This window comes from Piliocolobus tephrosceles, chromosome 16, assembly GCF_002776525.5.
Source record: "Piliocolobus tephrosceles isolate RC106 chromosome 16, ASM277652v3, whole genome shotgun sequence".
In the NCBI taxonomy this organism is placed as follows: domain Eukaryota; kingdom Metazoa; phylum Chordata; class Mammalia; order Primates; family Cercopithecidae; genus Piliocolobus; species Piliocolobus tephrosceles.
Genome location: NC_045449.1, coordinates 44,002,211 through 44,018,221, shown reverse-complemented (window position 1 = coordinate 44,018,221; position 16,011 = coordinate 44,002,211). Strand labels below are relative to the sequence as shown.

General features: G+C 50.5%; 2 protein-coding genes across 3 annotated transcripts; one reads left to right on the top strand and one right to left on the bottom strand.

Annotated features, from left to right (window-relative positions):
- The first annotated feature begins 1,494 nt into the window (after nucleotides 1-1,494).
- Nucleotides 1,495-9,595, top strand: RSAD1 (radical S-adenosyl methionine domain containing 1). 2 transcript variants are annotated; one of them, XM_023204454.3, is made up of 10 exons: nucleotides 1,495-2,669; nucleotides 3,273-3,406; nucleotides 3,521-3,725; nucleotides 5,734-6,099; nucleotides 6,314-6,377; nucleotides 6,973-7,120; nucleotides 7,336-7,390; nucleotides 8,070-8,173; nucleotides 8,371-8,520; nucleotides 8,801-9,595. In XM_023204454.3, exons 1-9 carry the CDS (start codon nucleotides 2,535-2,537, stop codon nucleotides 8,486-8,488), a joined length of 1,329 nt encoding a protein of 442 aa, XP_023060222.1. In that variant the 5' UTR covers nucleotides 1,495-2,534; the 3' UTR covers nucleotides 8,489-8,520; nucleotides 8,801-9,595. The 2 variants fall into 2 exon arrangements, with proteins under 2 accessions (XP_023060222.1, XP_023060223.1); XM_023204455.3 differs by lacking the exon at nucleotides 8,801-9,595 and having other exon boundaries at nucleotides 8,070-8,270; nucleotides 8,371-8,523.
- A 5,364-nt stretch (nucleotides 9,596-14,959) lies between these two features.
- Nucleotides 14,960-15,433, bottom strand: LOC111537576 (40S ribosomal protein S11-like). Its single transcript, XM_023204456.1, has one exon. It carries the CDS (start codon nucleotides 15,431-15,433, stop codon nucleotides 14,960-14,962), a length of 474 nt encoding a protein of 157 aa, XP_023060224.1.
- Between the last annotated feature and the right edge of the window lie 578 nt (nucleotides 15,434-16,011).

The window sequence follows — 16,011 nt, the reverse complement described above, 5'->3', positions numbered from 1 at the left end:
TGCCTGCCCCCTTACCTCCCAGCATGCCTGCCCCCTTACTTCCCAGCGTGCCTGCCCAAAGCAGCAGCAGCCTCCTCTTAACTTTTTCAGCAATGAACATAGGTTTAAGGTACTTTCAGTACCAGTCTCTAGGCTAGGTATTTTCACATTATTTTCTCTCCAAATCTTCCCAACAATCCTATCAAGTAGCCATTGGTCCCACTTCACGAATGACCCAACAGAAACTCAGGGAGGTTCAGTATCTTGCTCAAGGTCGCACAGCTGGATCAGAACCCAGCTGTCTGTTAAGCAGGTTCACTGCACACTGGTTATGAACTTGTCAAAGTCCAGTGAGGTGAACACCCACAAGTTACATAACGCTGAGTCCAGTGAGGTAAACGCAAGGGACATGCAGTGTGTTTATTACCTATAGGTAGACAGTAAGGGACAGCAGAAGGCTGGGATTCATTTGGAGCTGGACCCCTAAGGCTCAGAAAAACTGCTGAGGCAGATGGGGGATGGACTGTCGTCTGCGCATGCCCGACTTTTTTTTGTTGGTTTGTTTGTTTGTTTTGAGATGGAGTCTCGCTCTTTTACCGAGGCTGTGAACCCCGGGATTCAGGCAATTTTCCTGCCTCAGCCTCCCTAGTAGCTGGGATTACAGGCATGCACTACCATGTCCAGCTATTTTTTTATTTTATTTTTTTTTTTAGTAGAGACAGAGTTTCGCCATGTTGGCCAGGCTGGTCTTGAACTTCTGACCTCATGTGATCCACCCGCCTCGGCCTCCCAAAGTGTTGTGATAACAGGTGTGTGCCAATACGCCCAGCCAGCCAGACTTGTACTGAAGCTGAGGGACGCCAGAAACCAGCCTGCCCTGTTTTTTGTTTGTTTGTTTGATACAGAGTCTCACTCTGTCTCCCAGGCTGGAGTGCAGTGGCACGATCTGGGCTCACTGCAACTTCGGCCTCCCAGGTTCAAGCAATTCTCCAGCCTCAGCCTCCCGGGTAGCTGGGACTACAGGTGCGCAAGGTGCGCACCACCACGCCTGGCTAGTTTTTTGTATTTTTAGTAGACACGGGGTTTCACTGTGTTAGCCAGGATGGTCTCAATCTCCTGACATTGTGATCTGCCCTCATTGGACTCCCAACGTGCTGGTATTACAGGAGTGAGCCACCTCACCCGGCTTCCGCCCTGGGTTTTATACCCTGAGGCCATGTGACATGTTGGGCTGAAGTGCTGAAGGACATCCTTTTTCTAGGGGGACTGGAACAGAGCATGGCTGTGCTGGCCAGACCTTCCTTCCCTCAGGATGTTGCATTCTCTGCACACTCTACAGTTTTATTTATTTATTTATTGAGACAGAGTCTTGCTTCGTCACCCAGGCTGGAGTGCAGTGGCATTGTCTCAGCTCACTGCAACCTCTGCCTCCCAGGTTCGAGGGATTCTCCCTGCTCAGCCTCCTGTGTAGCTGGGATTACAGGTGCCCACCACCACGCCTGGATAATTTTTGTATTTTTGGTAGAAACGGGGTTTCAGCATGTTGGGTAGGCTGGTCTTGAACTTGTGATCTCAAGTGATCTGCCCGCCTCGGCCTCCCAAAGTGCTGGGATTACAGGCATTTACAGTTATTCTTGAGAACTACAAGCAAGAAAGGAGGGGAGACCCAGGTCAGTTCAAGGCCACTGGGAGAACTGTCCTGCACGGCCTGCCTCTGAAGCCCATGATGTTTCTGCTTTGTGGGACAGTTCTTCAGGTGCCTGCTTCCCCAGGCCTTCCCCTGTGCTGTCTCTCCTGCACACACCATCTGACTGTCCTCCCAGCACGTACACCTCCAGATGCTTGGGTTGCCCCGACCCAAAACGGTCTACTCTCCCGGCCAAGCCAATTGCCCCTGGGATTTTCTGCTCCTCCAAGATCCAGCGCATAGCCCTGGTGGTGGCTCATGCCAGTACCATCCTTGGTTACTCCGGATACTGAGGCAGCAGGATCGCTTGAGGCCAAGGAGTTCAAGACCTCCCCTCTCCCAAATATTTTTAAATGAAATTAAAAGGAAGATCTAGCCCAAGTGCCTCTTCTCCCCTACTGACTCCCACACTCTTACAACAGATGACCTCACAGCACTGGGCGCACGGCTCTGGTGTCCAGCAGGCAAGGAATTAATTAAGCCTTGCCTGTCCTGGCCGGTTGGCTTACCTCTCTCCTGTCAGAATGCAACCTGACTTTGTGCACCTAGATGTCCCCAGCGCCCAGTTCTGAGCCAGGCACGTCAAATGTCAAGTAATTGACTGAACTAAGAGCTCCTGGATAGGTCCGGGAACTCGCCCGGGCACATGGTGCCAAAAGGCAGGCAGCCCGCCCCGCGGGCTGGGGAAAGAACCGACAGGCGGCCGCGGTGAGCCCCCGGGCGCCCGACAGGTGGCGCCGCAGCCCCGGGCCCGGGCCCTCTCCGCGCGTGGTCACGCAGCCCCTCTTCCTTCCGCCGGCTCCGGACTCACAGTGAGCCCTGCGCGCGTCTCTTACTCGGGTCTGTGCCCCGCGCCGCGCTGGGCGCCATGGCGCTCCCCAGAGCCCGGGCCCGCGGCTGGGCGGCAGCCGCCAGAGCGGCCCAGAGGCGCCGCCGCGTGGAGGGCGCAGGAGGGTCCCTGAGTCCTGAGCCTGCGGGCCGGCGCGCGGCGCTTTACGTACACGTGAGTAAGGGCGGGGGCGGAGCCCGCGGTGTGTGGCCGCAGCGGTGGCCGTGACCGTGGCGGTCCAAAACCCAGGTGGCGGCTTGTCACCCTATGAACCCGCCTGCCGTGTTTCCGTGTCCCCGTACGAGGTCTGGGATGGGACCCCGTGCCTTGGCAGGGAAATGACTTGGTACAGAAACCTGAAGTCTGCTTCTCACCAGCTCGGTGACTGACCAAATGGTTCAAATTTCACAACAATTTTCCTCTTAGCAAGACAAATTTTTTTAAGAGCCGTGTTCTGATTCGGTAGCTGGGAAAATGGCCCGTAGGAAAATTGTATGAAAATTCTTTGATCCCAGAAAGAGCTTGGATTGCGTTCCTTCCTGACGTCTGCTGGTTGGAAGAGGCAGTGTAACAAAGGAGTGAGCCTCAGTTTTCTCACATTGAAGTGGATATAATAACCCCAGTGCGACTGCCTCGGGGAGTTGTGTGGCTTAGATGTCCTAGCTACTGTGGAAGGACCTCGGGATGGGGGTGGGGATGGGATTGGGGATGTGTGCGACTAAACCCTGGAAGTGGCCAGGGCAGCTCTCACCGTGCACCTGCACCCACTGCCCCCAGTGGCCTTACTGCGAGAAGCGCTGCAGTTACTGTAACTTCAACAAGTACATCCCTCGCGGCGTAGAGGAGGCTGCCATGCAGAAGTGTCTGGTGACCGAAGCGCAGACGCTGCTGAGGCTCAGCGGGGTGCAACGGTGGGTAGTGGGGGCTGTAGGCAGCGTTTTGGGAATTATTTGGAGGAGTGGTGGGGGATAGGTGCAGGCATCCCCGAGGGCTCCCCCAGGTCTCATTTCTCCATCTTTCCCCAGGGTGGAGTCTGTGTTCTTTGGTGGGGGGACTCCCAGTCTAGCCAGTCCCCACACGGTAGCTGCTGTCCTGGAGGCTGTGGCACAGACAGCCCACCTGCCTGCAGACTCGGAAGTCACGTTGGAGGCTAATCCCACTTCAACTCCAGGCTCCAGACTGGCAGAGTTTGGGGCAGCAGGGGTCAACAGGTTGTCCATAGGCCTCCAGGTAACCCATGGCACCCAGCCCATCCCAGTGCACCCTGCCCTTCAGTGCTATCTCCTCTTTGGTCACATTCATTCATTGGACAGACATTGATTGAGCACATTCTGGGTGCCAGGGACACAGTAGGGCCTAGTGTGACACTTTTGTAACTCCTTAATTGTCTGCTGCTGTCATAGACCACAAACTTCATGAGAAAGGATCAGGTGTGGCTTTTCTATTTCAAGCACCCACCATAGTGCCTGGCACATAGTAGGTGGTCAAAAAGGATTTGCTACATGACTGGAGACACGGGGGATGCAGACATGTAGCCAGATTATTGCAGCATGGTAAATGCCACCTGTAAAGGGGGTCTCTATAAAAGGCTTCCAGAGTACAGCCTGAAGGGAGGTCATGCTGATGAAATCACTGAAACTTTTCTGGAGGAGATGATGTTTGAATGAAGAGGAGTTCACCAGGTGAGGGGGTGTGGGGGAAGCAACACAGGACATGGAAGAGCCTGGCATGTTTTGGGGGAGCTGTGAGTCATTCCTTGTGACTGGAGAGGCTGGAGACAAGGCTGCAAGGTAAAGTCCAAAACCTTTGATGCCTACTAAGGAGTCTGGGTTTTGTCCTAGTAATGATAGGTAGCCATTGAAGGTTTTTAAGTAGGGAGAAACCTAGTCCTCTCAGGTTGAGCTCTGATATTTCCATAGGACTTCTGGGTTGTGGGCTTTGTTCTGATGGGTACTGAGAGAAACACATCACTTCTAAGATATGCTTACCCCAAAGTGCATATCTTGAATCTAATTGTGAGGAAACATCAGGAAACCCTGAATTAAGAGACTTTTACAAAATTATTGTGGTAAGAACAGACAGCATGAGATCTACCCTCTTAATAGATTTTTTAAATGTACAGCACTGTTAACTATAAGCAGTGTTATACAGCCAATCTCTAGAAATTATTCATTTTAAATAATTCATTTAAATAATTATAATAATCATACATAATTTATTTAAATTCATTAAATTATGCATTTTAAACAACTGGCCTGTATTCTTCAAAAATGTCAATGTCATGAGAGACAAAGGCTGAGAATCTAAAAGAGACAAAAGAGACAGCTGAATACAATGTGTGGCCCCTGACTGGGGAGGAAGGAGGAAATTACTACAGTAGATGTTATTGGGACCATTAGCCAAATTTGAATATGACTGTATTATGTAATGGTGTTGTGTCAATGTTGCATTCCCTGAACTCTGTAATTGGACTGCGGTTATGTAAGACAGTGTCCTTGTTCTTTAGGAAATACACACCTAAGTATTTAGAGATAAGGGAGTATAATATCTATAACTGCTATTCAATATAGTGGCCACTAGCCACAAACTAGTGAGCATTTGAAATGTGGTAAGTTAAGTTTAATTCGCTTAAATTTAAATAACCACATGTGGCTACTACCTTTCATATTGGACAATACAGATACCGAACATTTCCACCATTACAGAAAGTTCTTTTGGACAGTGCTAGTTTATAACTTACTATGATTCGTCATAATCACATGTATGTATGTTTAAAAAGAAATCTGGACAAATGGTGAATCTAGATGAAGGTTTTTTTTTTGTGATTTTCTTTCAACTTTTCTATAGGCTAGAATTATTTAAAAATGTAAAGTAAAGTAAATAAAGACTGTTGATTTTGGAGTCGAACAGTCCTAAATTCCAGGTCGAACTTTGCAACTGTATGGCCTTGGGCAAGTTGCTTAACACCTCTGAACCTCAGTTTTCTCATCTGTAAAATAGAACTAATACTGGAGGGTTACAAAGGAGGTTACAAAGATTAAATCAGACACTACGTAAAGGTGCTTGGCACATAACAACCCTTCTGTGAACGGCAGCTCTTGGTGCCAGCCTTCCAGCTCCTGCCTTCCAGCTGCCTGCCACATGCTGTGTTCTCCCTGTTTCCATGTCTACAATGGGGTGGAGCGTTCTTTTCGCTCTCTGAGCTGCTGATATGCTTACACCTACCCTCTTTTCCCAGTCCCTAGATAACACTGAGCTCCGGCTGCTGGGACGGACGCACTCGGCCCGCGATGCTCTGCGGACGCTGGCAGAGGCCCGGCGCCTCTTTCCCGGGCGAGTGTCTGTGGACTTCATGCTGGGGCTGCCGGCCCAGCAGGTGGGGCCGTGGCTTGGGCAGCTACAGGAACTGCTGCACCACTGTGACGACCACCTCTCCCTCTACCAGCTGTCCCTGGAACGGGGCACCGCACTCTTCGCCCAGGTGCAGCAGGGTACCCTTCCAGCCCCTGACTCGGAGCTTGCAGCCGAGATGTACCAGAGGGGCCGGGCTGTCCTTCGGGAGGCTGGCTTCCGCCAGTATGAGGTCTCCAACTTTGCCCGGAATGTAAGTTCTGGCAAACTTACATTCCTGTAGGTGGCTGGAGGTGGAGGATGAGCAGACTGCAGTGTGACTGGGGCATTGTGACCTTCTGAAGAGAAGGATCCTGACTGGGTGCTCTCAGGCCTGAGATGGTGGGACATTCTAACCTGGGGCCCCTTACCTGAGCAGAAACTAGACCCGCCCTCTTCACTCTGCACTATTTCCTCCCTCCCCGCAGGGGGCGCTCAGTACCCACAATTGGACTTACTGGCAGTGTGGTCAGTACCTTGGCATTGGGCCTGGTAAGTCCTGTGAACTACAGAAAGAATGACTCAGGAGAGGAGTGTCGTGGCTGTGTGATCTTGGGCCACATTAACCTCTCCAAGCCTGTATTTTCTCATATGTAAAATGTGGCAAAAAATAATACCTCCCTATAGAACTGTTGAGCATGAATTATAAGGGGCTTAATGTCGCACCTTGCACTGCGGTTCTCAGCCTTTAGTGTGTGTGAGAATCTCTTAGAGGGCTTGTTAAAACCCAGGCTGCTGGGCCCCACCTCCAGAATTTCCAACTGGACAGGGCTGGAGGAGAGCCCAAGAATTTATATGTCTTGGCATTTTGGGATAGATGATTTAAAAAGAAAAAAGAGAAAAGGGCCTGGTGTCGCGTGCCTCTAATCCGAGCTACTTGGGAAGCTGAGGTGGGAAGATCGTTTGACCCCAGGGGTCCAAGACCAGCCTGGGCAGCATAGTGAGATACTATCTCAAAAAAAAAAATAAAAAGAATTTACACTTCCAGTGTGTTAGAGGCAGTTGCTCTAGGGAGCACATGATTTAAATCTGGTAAGCACATAGTATTAACAGCCATTAATGTGGGGATGGTTGTTGATGTTGTCAGGGGCCCATGGGCGATTTATGCCCCAGGGGGCTGGAAGCCACACCCGGGAGGCTCGCATCCAGACACTGGAGCCTGACAACTGGATGAAGGAGGTGATGATGTTCGGCCATGGCACCCGGAAGCGTGTCCCCCTGGGCAGGCTGGAGCTGTGAGCATCCAAGGGCACAGGGCTCTCCCCCAGGGTCCCCACACCCCAGGACCACCTCTATTTGTACATCTTTTATTTCCTGCCTTGCCCTGGCCCCTGCCCTGCCACATGCTGTATGGTCCCTGTTAACCTCTAAATGCATCCCAGTGAGGAATCTGGAGAATGGGAGGCGCACAGGCCTCCTATCTAAGACTCCTTGATGATTTTTCTTTGAGGCTGGAGGAAGTTTTGGCCCTGGGGCTACGCACCGATGTGGGGATCACTCACCAGGTAAGGAGTTGGGATTCTTGCACACAACTCCCTCCTAAGTCTTGCAGAATCAGTGCCCCCTCCCTTCCACCCCCCGACACACATACACCTCCAATTTCTGTGAGATTGGCAGCTAGAAGTGGGGCCTGGGTCCAGCCGAGGCCTGATGGGCGGAAGCAGTGAGCAGTGGCGCATAGCTAAGAACCCGAGACCAGGGCTGCAGTGACCCAAGTTCCAGCCCCCATTTTACTGCAACTTGGACACAAATCCTTTCACCTCTCTCAGCCTCAATTTTCTGAGCTCTGTGAAGCAATAGATAGATAAAAGGTTTCCACTTGTTTTTAAGGAGCACTGAAACCTCTCATAGGAAGCACAGTAGATAATGATCAAGCAAACCCAGAGCTTCTCTGGATAGAGTCAGAGCCATAAAGCCCTGGCTGGAGCTGGCTGAGAGGGGAGGGAAGAGAGGAGGAATAGAGGAAGGCCTGGCCTGGCTAGAAGCTGGGTTCCTGCCTCAGTGGAATAGGAGCGAAGGTGCCCTCCTCCCTGCTGGCCCATTGGCCTGGTTCTGGTTTCATGCATGTCAGCTGCTGAGATCTCCATGCTGGACTGGACCCTCCCCCACTTCTCTCCACACCCCAACTACGTGGCCCAGAGTAGCCAGGCCAGGTCCCCATCTCTGACCCTTTGGCTTCCCCAGCATTGGCAGCAGTTTGAGCCCCAGCTGACCCTGTGTGACGTGTTTGGAGCGAACAAGGAGGTGCAGGAGCTGCTGGAGCAGGGCCTACTGCAGCTGGATCACAGGTGTGTTGGGGGGTGCCAGGCAGAGGGGGCTGAGGCATCCCAGGGAGCCCTGACTACAGCTCTCCACAGACCCAGGAGAAGTGAGAAAGACTGACTGGTAAGGAGGGGCCTGCGGGTGCTGGGGGCTTGGCCCTGCTGGGGGATGGCTTGAAATTGGTAAGATGAAGTAGTCACCTTCAGGCCTCTTGGTTTTCCAGGGGTCTTCGGTGTTCCTGGGAGGGTCTGGCTGTGCTGGACTCTCTCTTGCTGACCCTCCTGCCTCAGCTCCAAGAGGCCTGGCAGCAGAGAACCCCCTCCCCTGTGCCAGGAGGATGACCAAATGTTCCTGTGTTCCAGGGTAACGCCAGGTGGGTTTTGAGGGCTGGGTCGGTTCTTCAGACATCTCTTCTCCATTGTCAGGTGCCATCTCTGTTCCATGTGGTCATTGCCCCCGGCATCCCCAGGGGAATGGCAGCAGTGAGGTAGATGGGAGGACATTTCTGGTCGGGGAACTGGCATCCCATTCAGCATCTCAGGACTCACAGGCCAGCATGTGTTCCATGGCTGGGAATTGCTTACCACCCACATCAGCTTCTGTTTACCTTTTTGGCATTAAATAATGAACAGTGTTTGGAAATCTTTCTACAGGAAATTACCTCCCCAAGAGAAGCCTTCCTTCCTTTGGAGTAAGGTCCTACGACAGCTGGATGAGTCAGGAAAACCATGTCCCCTCCAGGTATTATTCATATCAGCAGGAAGGGATCTACTATAGGAATGAAGTATTTATACAACCACTGAAAGGGATAGAGAAGTGAAAATTGGAGAAAGCCAGTAGCAACTGTCAGAAATCAGCAACGTGCAGGAGGCACAGAAAACTCCTGCTGATGGTCTTAGCTTCCAGCTGCACAAAAGCAGATGATGTACAGGAAAATGCTCAGAAGATGCTCCAAAACTCATGCCTACTGTCTGCTACTGCTGGAAAAGGAATCATGGTTTCTAGAAGTGCCTCTCATTAGTGGACTTTAAAGCAAATCCTGGCTGGCAGGAAATTCTGAGGAATATAGTTCTTAGGCTTCCAGCCTCTACCATGCAGGAGAGAACACAGAAGGACTGATGTATGTTGGTGGATCCATGTATGTGTCCAGCACAGTGGCCTGCTGGACTCTGAGAACTGGAAAAGATCAGAGCAAGCCTTGCCTCTTATCTTCGGGAAACCAGAATAAATTTGGGGTGGTAGGAGCCACACAGACTCTCCTGAGTCCCCTCACCCACTTCCTTCCCACTGTGCCTTGCCTTTGAGAGTGAAGGTGGGTGGAGTTGCCCAGAGAAAGGGGAGAGAATTCCTGAAAGACCCAAAGTGTTCGTAATTCTCCTTTGTCCTTTTACCTACAGAAATGGTCACATGGTTCTATTAAATAGCCTAATAAACACATCTGGAGCCTGCCTTGACTGTGGTCCTCTCCTTTGAGCTCTTTCCCAGAGTGTGGAATCCTGATTTTGGGACTAGAAGGTTAGCCTAGGGCTGAGATTCCTTTCCGCACTCACTATATTTTATTTTGAATGATTTCAGACCTACAGAAAAGATGAAAGAATAGTTCAATGGAGGCTATATATCCTTTGTCTATTATGTATCTGTAAAGTCTGGAAATAGGCAAATATTCATAATGCCATCAAGAACATCTTCAATCTATTGAAAAATATGGTAGGCCAGACGGGGTGGCTCATGCCTATAATTCCGGCACTTTGGGAGGCCAAGACGGGAGAATCACTTGAGCCCAAGAGTTTGAAACCAGCCTAGGCAACATAGCAAGACTGTCTCCAACAAATAAAATGTTTCCAGACTTCGTGGTCACCCTATAGATTAATCAATTGTTAATTTTTGGCCACACTTACTTCATCTTTAGATAAATATGTGTGTATAATTTTTTTTTCTGAATAATTTATAAGTTGTAGACATCAGGCCAGGCACAGTGACTCACGCCTGTAATCCCAGCACTTTGTGAGGCCGAGGCAGGTGGATCATTTGAGGTCAAGAGTTCAAGACCTGCCTGGCCAACATGGCAAAACCCCTTCTCTACCCCCCCACCCCCCAAAAGTACAAAAATTAGCCGGGCATGGTGGCACGCACCTGTAGTCCCAGCTACTTGAGAGGCTGAGGCAGGAGAATCGCTTGAACCTGGGAGGCGGAGGTTGCGGTGAGCTGAGATTGTGCCACTGCACTCCAGCCTGTGACAGTGAGACTCCGTCTTAAATAAATAAATAAATTCATTAACTACATACAATCATAGATAATTTCAGCCTTTCTCCATTAAAAAAGAGCTTTTCAGTTTTTAAAGGGCTGATACTTTTTTTTTTTTTTTGAGACAGGGCCTCACTGTCACTGAAGCTGGAATGCCATGGTATGACCACAGCTCACTGCAGTTGTGACCTTTCAGGTTCAAGCGATCCTCCCACCTCAGCCTCCCAAGTAGCTGAGACTACAGGTGTGCACCACCATGCCTGGCTAATTGTTTAAGTTTGTGTAGAGATAGGGTCTCCCTATGTTTCCCAGGCTGGCCTCAAACTCCTGGGCTCAAGCGATCCTCCCATCTTGGCCTCCCAAAGTGCTGGGATACAGATGTGAGTCATTGTGCCTCGTGAAGGGGTGATACTCTTAACCTAGAAGTTGTATGTTATATGTATGAGACAGACGGAGTGGGGAGGGGCATTTTCCTGGGAAGAGGCTCCATAAGTTTCATACCTTACGTCACAGGGTACCATGATGCCAGAAGTAATCCAGTACCACTGCCAAATGAGGCATGCTAAGCTCAGCCTTTAGCTGAGTGACTAAGAATGGGGCCTCCCCACCTTTCAGGTAAGCACGTGCGCTTCCCATGTGCCCAGTGGGTGTGAATATAAGTCCTTTCTTGACCCTGTGGTAACATGGTAAGTGTTACTAGCTCTCCTTTATTCATGAAATATTAAGCAAGCACAAATGGTGTGCCAGGGACTGCACTGGGCATGCAGGGAGGAACAAGACCTGTTCTGGCCCTCGAGGCACTCACTGCCATGTTGACAGATGTGTAAAGAGATTAATTCCAGGCTTGTCAGTCAAGGTGTGCAGGCGGGTCGTGGGAGCCAGGAGCATGTTTAGTTCAGAGAGACTAGGAGCAGGACAGGAGAATACCCTTTTCTTACCACCTCCATTGGCCCTGCTGTCCTGGAAAGCCTGGCCCTGGGGCAGCCTGTGGGGTGACCTGTGCTGCTCAGGGAGCTGCTTCCTGAGACTTCCCCTCATCTTGACATTCAAGAAGCCAGCACGGGGCTGAGGCAGGTGCACCATCAGATAACCTGGGACCACTCGAGTTTCTCCCAGCTGCCAGGGCTCGTGCCACCTGAGATGTCCAGGCCCTCCCTGCCAGGACACCTCATAAGGCCTGTGCAGAGGAGCTGGGTAGGAGCCAGGGCCAAGTGGGGGTGGCACAGATCACCTTCTGTGACTCAGACTAGGCTTCACCAGATGAATCAGAAGCTCCTGGAGTTGAAGCCCTAGAATCTAGTTTTTTTTTTTTTTTTTTTTGAGACGGAGTCTCGCTCTGTCACCCAGGCTGGAGTGCAGTGGCCCGATCTCAGCTCACTGCAAGCTCCGCCTCCCAGGTTTAAGCCATTCTCCTTCCTCAGCTTCCCAAGTAGCTGGGACTACAGGCGCCCGCCACCTCGCCCGGCTAGTTTTTTTTTTTTTTTTTTGTATTTTTTAGTAGAGACGGGGTTTCACCGTGTTAGCCAGGATGGTCTCGATCTCCTGACCTCGTGATCCGCCCGTCTCGGCCTCCCAAAGTGCTGGGATTACAGGCTTGAGCCACCGCGCCCGGCCGGAATCTAGTTTTTCAATGCTCATAGATGGCCCTAATGATCATTCCCTTTTGGGAATCCCTGATTACAATCATTTCTTGCCTTCCATCGCAGGAGACTGGGGGCAGGAGGAAAGGGGGACTCGGCTATTTCCAGTGTCCCATGACAAAGTGGGAAGGGGGGGCCTTCATTTCACATCCCAGCCCTTCCATAGCTCACCCATCAGGGGCTTGTCCTCCCCCATAGTGGGGCCTGGGTTGTCATCTTTTCACCAGCCCTACATGGACGCAAGTAAAAGGGGTGAACATCCCCCTCTGGTGATGAAGTTGGGGACGTGTAATACATGTGGGTATGTGGTTACAGCTTGAAGCACCAAACCTGCGTGCAGGTAGAGCACCGATCATTTGAAAGCCTTCCAACTGAGCCACCCCTCCCTGCTGCCGAGTAGTATGAGGTCGACAGGACAGCTCTTTTCATTTCCATCTTAGATAGAGACATTCATGGAGGCTCTCTAACTCGACTCAAGTCCTATAAGCAGTAAGTAGGAGGCCTGGCATAACACTTCTGAGCATCCAGAACTTTCTGTCCCATCATTGTTTTCTCCTTGCTGTAGGTCAAGGTCAGGTGGTCTGCCTCTTAAATTAGGCAAAGTCCAGACCTCTCAAATTTGGGGGTAGGGAGAGTGAGGGTCTCACTGTGTCCCCCAGGCTGGAGTGCAATGTTAGGATCGCAACTCACTGCAGCCTCAAACTCCTAGGCTAAGTGATCTTCCCACATCAGCTCTCCAGCCCCTTGTAGCTGGCATCATGCCCGTGAGACCACTCACCTCTCCTCTCACCCCCTTCTGCAAAGAAAAGAACTTTAAATAATAGAATGAAATCACTTGTGTGGTAGATTGTATTATGTCCAAAATATTTGCTACCCCACCTTGGCTTGAGCCTCACCTGAGGGCCTGGGGAGGGTTATATACCCCTACCTTGTTGAACCTGGAAGGGCCACGAAACGTGCCTGACACTCGTTGTAAGAGCCGGTGGGTGGTCCATCAGCTGTTGCAGTGACCTGCAATGTTCACATGGAGACTGTTTAGTCAGCCTAGGTCCCGGGGTGAAGAAGATGGTCAGAGCAGCCAGCCACAATAGACACGAACGGTAGAGAGAAATTAGCCCCTGCCATTGTAGACCAGTAGACTTTCCAGTTGTTGTCACACCATAATTGAGACTAAACTGCCTGATTCAGTTTGTAATCCCACCATTCAAAGATTAGCTATTGTTAAGATTCTGGTGTGTATCTTAGCAGAATTTCTGATACACAAATGAATGTATTTAGATACACAATCTTACAAAAATGGGACAATACACATCTTGCTTTGGAGCTTTCTTGTCTTATCTAATATGTACTCAGTGTCCTTCCATGGTAAATTTATATCTAGATCCAATTTTTCAGTGTTGGGATCACAGTGTGGCTCCATGGTGTTCTGATGCGTGGTTATGCCAAAAGATGTTTTCCCAGTTTCATTTTGTTTATTTTCTCCTTCCTTCCTTCCTTCCTTCCCTTTCTTTCTTTTTTTTTTTTTTTTTTTGAGATGGAGTTTCACTCTTGTTGCCCAGGCTGCAGTGCAATGGCACGATCTCTGCTCACTGCAACCTCTGCCTCCCGGGTTCAAGCGATTCTCCTGCCTCAGCTTCCTGAGTGGCTGGGATTACAGGTGCGCGCCACCACACCCAGCTAATTTTTTGTATTTTTAGTAGAGACGGGGTTTCGCCATGGCCAGGCTGGTCTTAAACTCCTGACCTCAGGTGATCCGCCTGCCTCGGCCTCCCACAGTGCTGGGATTACAGGCGTGAGCCACCGCGCCCGGCCCCTTCTTTCCCTTTCTTTCTCTTTTCTCTTTCTTTCTTTTTGACATCTCTGTCACCCAGGCTAGAGTGGAGTGCAGTGTCACAGTCATGGCTCACTGCAGCCTCAACCTCCTAGGCTCAAGCAATCTTCCCACCTTAGCCTTCTGAGTAGCTGGATCCACCACACCTGGCTAATTTTTAAATTTTTTGTAGAGACAGGGTTTTGCCATGTGACCCAGGTTGCTTTTGAACTCCTGAGCTCAAGCAATCCTCCCACCTTGGCCTCCCAAAGTGCTGGGATTACTGGGGTTACAGGTGTGAGCCACCGCACTCAGCCTCCAGTTCCTTTTTTTTTTTCTTTTTTTGAGACGGAGTCTTGCTGCTCCCTCACCCAGGCTGGAGTGCAATGGCGCAATCTTGGCTCACTGCAACCTCTGCCCCCCAGGTTCAAACAATTCAACATCAAACTCCCAGGCTCAAGTGATCCTCCTACCTCTCCACCCCTTTGTAGCTGGTACTACAGATGCACACCAGCGTGCCCAGCTAATTTTTAAATTTTTTATAGAGGTGCAGTCTCACTATGTTGTCCAGGCGAGTCTTTTTTTGGGTGGGGGGACGGAGTTGTACTCTTATCACCCAGGCTGGAGTGCAGTGGCGCAATCTCACCTCACTGCAACCTCTGCTGCCCAGGTTCAACTGATTCTCCTGCCTCAGCCTCCCGGAGTAGCTGGGATTACAGGTGCCTGCCACTGTGCCCGGATAATTTTTGTATATTTTTAGTAGAGATGGCTTTTCACTATCTTGGCCAGACTGGTCTTGAACTCCTGACCTTGTGATCCACCTGTGTCAACTTCCAAAAAGCGCTGGGATTACAGGCGTGAGCCACCACGCCCAGCCACCCAGGCTGGTCTTGAACTCCTGGCTTCAAGTGAGCCTCCCGCCTCGGTCTCCCAAAGTGTTGGGATCACAGGCGTGAGCCACTGCACCCTGCTTAATTTTTGATAAATATAAACTCTGTGATGAATATGTTATGTAAATATTTTTGTGCACTGGTTTGATCATTTTCTTTTTTTTTTTGGAGGTGGGGGAAAGAGAAAATAACTTTATTTCATTGTGAGGAGCGGGCCGATGTCCAGCCTCAGAACTTCTGGAACTGCTTCTTGGTGCCGGCAGCCTTGGTGACCTTGAGCACGTTGAAGTGCACTGTCTTGCTCAGCGGCCGGCACTTGTCCACTGTTACGATGTCACCAATCTGGACGTCCCTGAAGCAGGGGGACAGGTGCACAGACATGTTCTTGTGGCGCTTCTCGAAGTGGTTGTACTTGCAGATGTAGTGGAGGTAGTCTCGGCAGATGACAATGGTCCCCTGCATCTTCATCTTGGTCACCACACCAGAGAGTATCCGCCCTTCAATGGAGACATTACCAGTGAAGGGGCATTTCTTGTCAATGTAGGTGCCCTCAATAGCCTCTTTGGGTGTCTTGAAGCCCAGACCTATCTTCTTATAGTACCGCGGGAGCTTCTTGCCAGTTTCTCCCAGCAGGACCCTCTTCTTGTTTTGAAAGATGGTAGGCTGCTTTTGATAGGCACACTCAGTCTGAATGTCCGCCATCTTCCCGGCTGCCTGAAAAAGGCGGTTTGATCATTTTCTTAGGTTTAGGATAAATCCCAAGAAGTGGAATTGCTGACTCTAAGGATTTGCACATCCTTTGTTTGGATACACAATGCCAGGCTACCCCTCCAGGAAGCCTGCCCAGTTCACACTCTTGCCAGCCTGCTAGCGCTCTTTTCTGTACAGCCTCATCAATAGCAAGCATGATCAATTTTTCCAGATGATTCCAACTTGGAGAGCATTCCTTTTTTTTTTTGAGACGGAGTCTCGCTCTGTCCTCCAGGCTGGAATGCAGTAGCTTGATCTTGGCTCACTGCAACCTCCGTCTCCCAGGTTCAAGTGATTGTCTTGCCTCAGCCTCCTGAGTAGCTGGGACTACAAATGTATGCCACCATACCCGGCTATTTTTTTGTAGTTTTAGTAGAGATGGGATTTTGCCATGTTGACCAGGCTGGTCTCAATCTCTTGACCTTGTGATCCACCCATGTTGGCCTCCTAACGTGCTGGGATTACAGGCGTGAGCCACCGCACCCAGCCTGAAAAGCATTCTTGATCCTAGCTTTATCATCAATACTGCC

Excerpts from the sequence above, each read along its gene's own strand:
- RSAD1 (XM_023204454.3), top strand. The coding sequence starts at position 2,535 with ATGGCGCTCCCCAGAGCCCGGGCCCGCGGCTGGGCGGCAGCCGCCAGA. Across the intron at positions 6,378-6,972 it reads GTACCTTGGCATTGGGCCTG|GGGCCCATGGGCGATTTATG; the intron begins GTAAGTCCTGTG and ends TGATGTTGTCAG. Across the intron at positions 7,121-7,335 it reads CCCCTGGGCAGGCTGGAGCT|GCTGGAGGAAGTTTTGGCCC; the intron begins GTGAGCATCCAA and ends TTTTTCTTTGAG.
- LOC111537576 (XM_023204456.1), bottom strand. The coding sequence starts at position 15,433 with ATGGCGGACATTCAGACTGAGTGTGCCTATCAAAAGCAGCCTACCATC.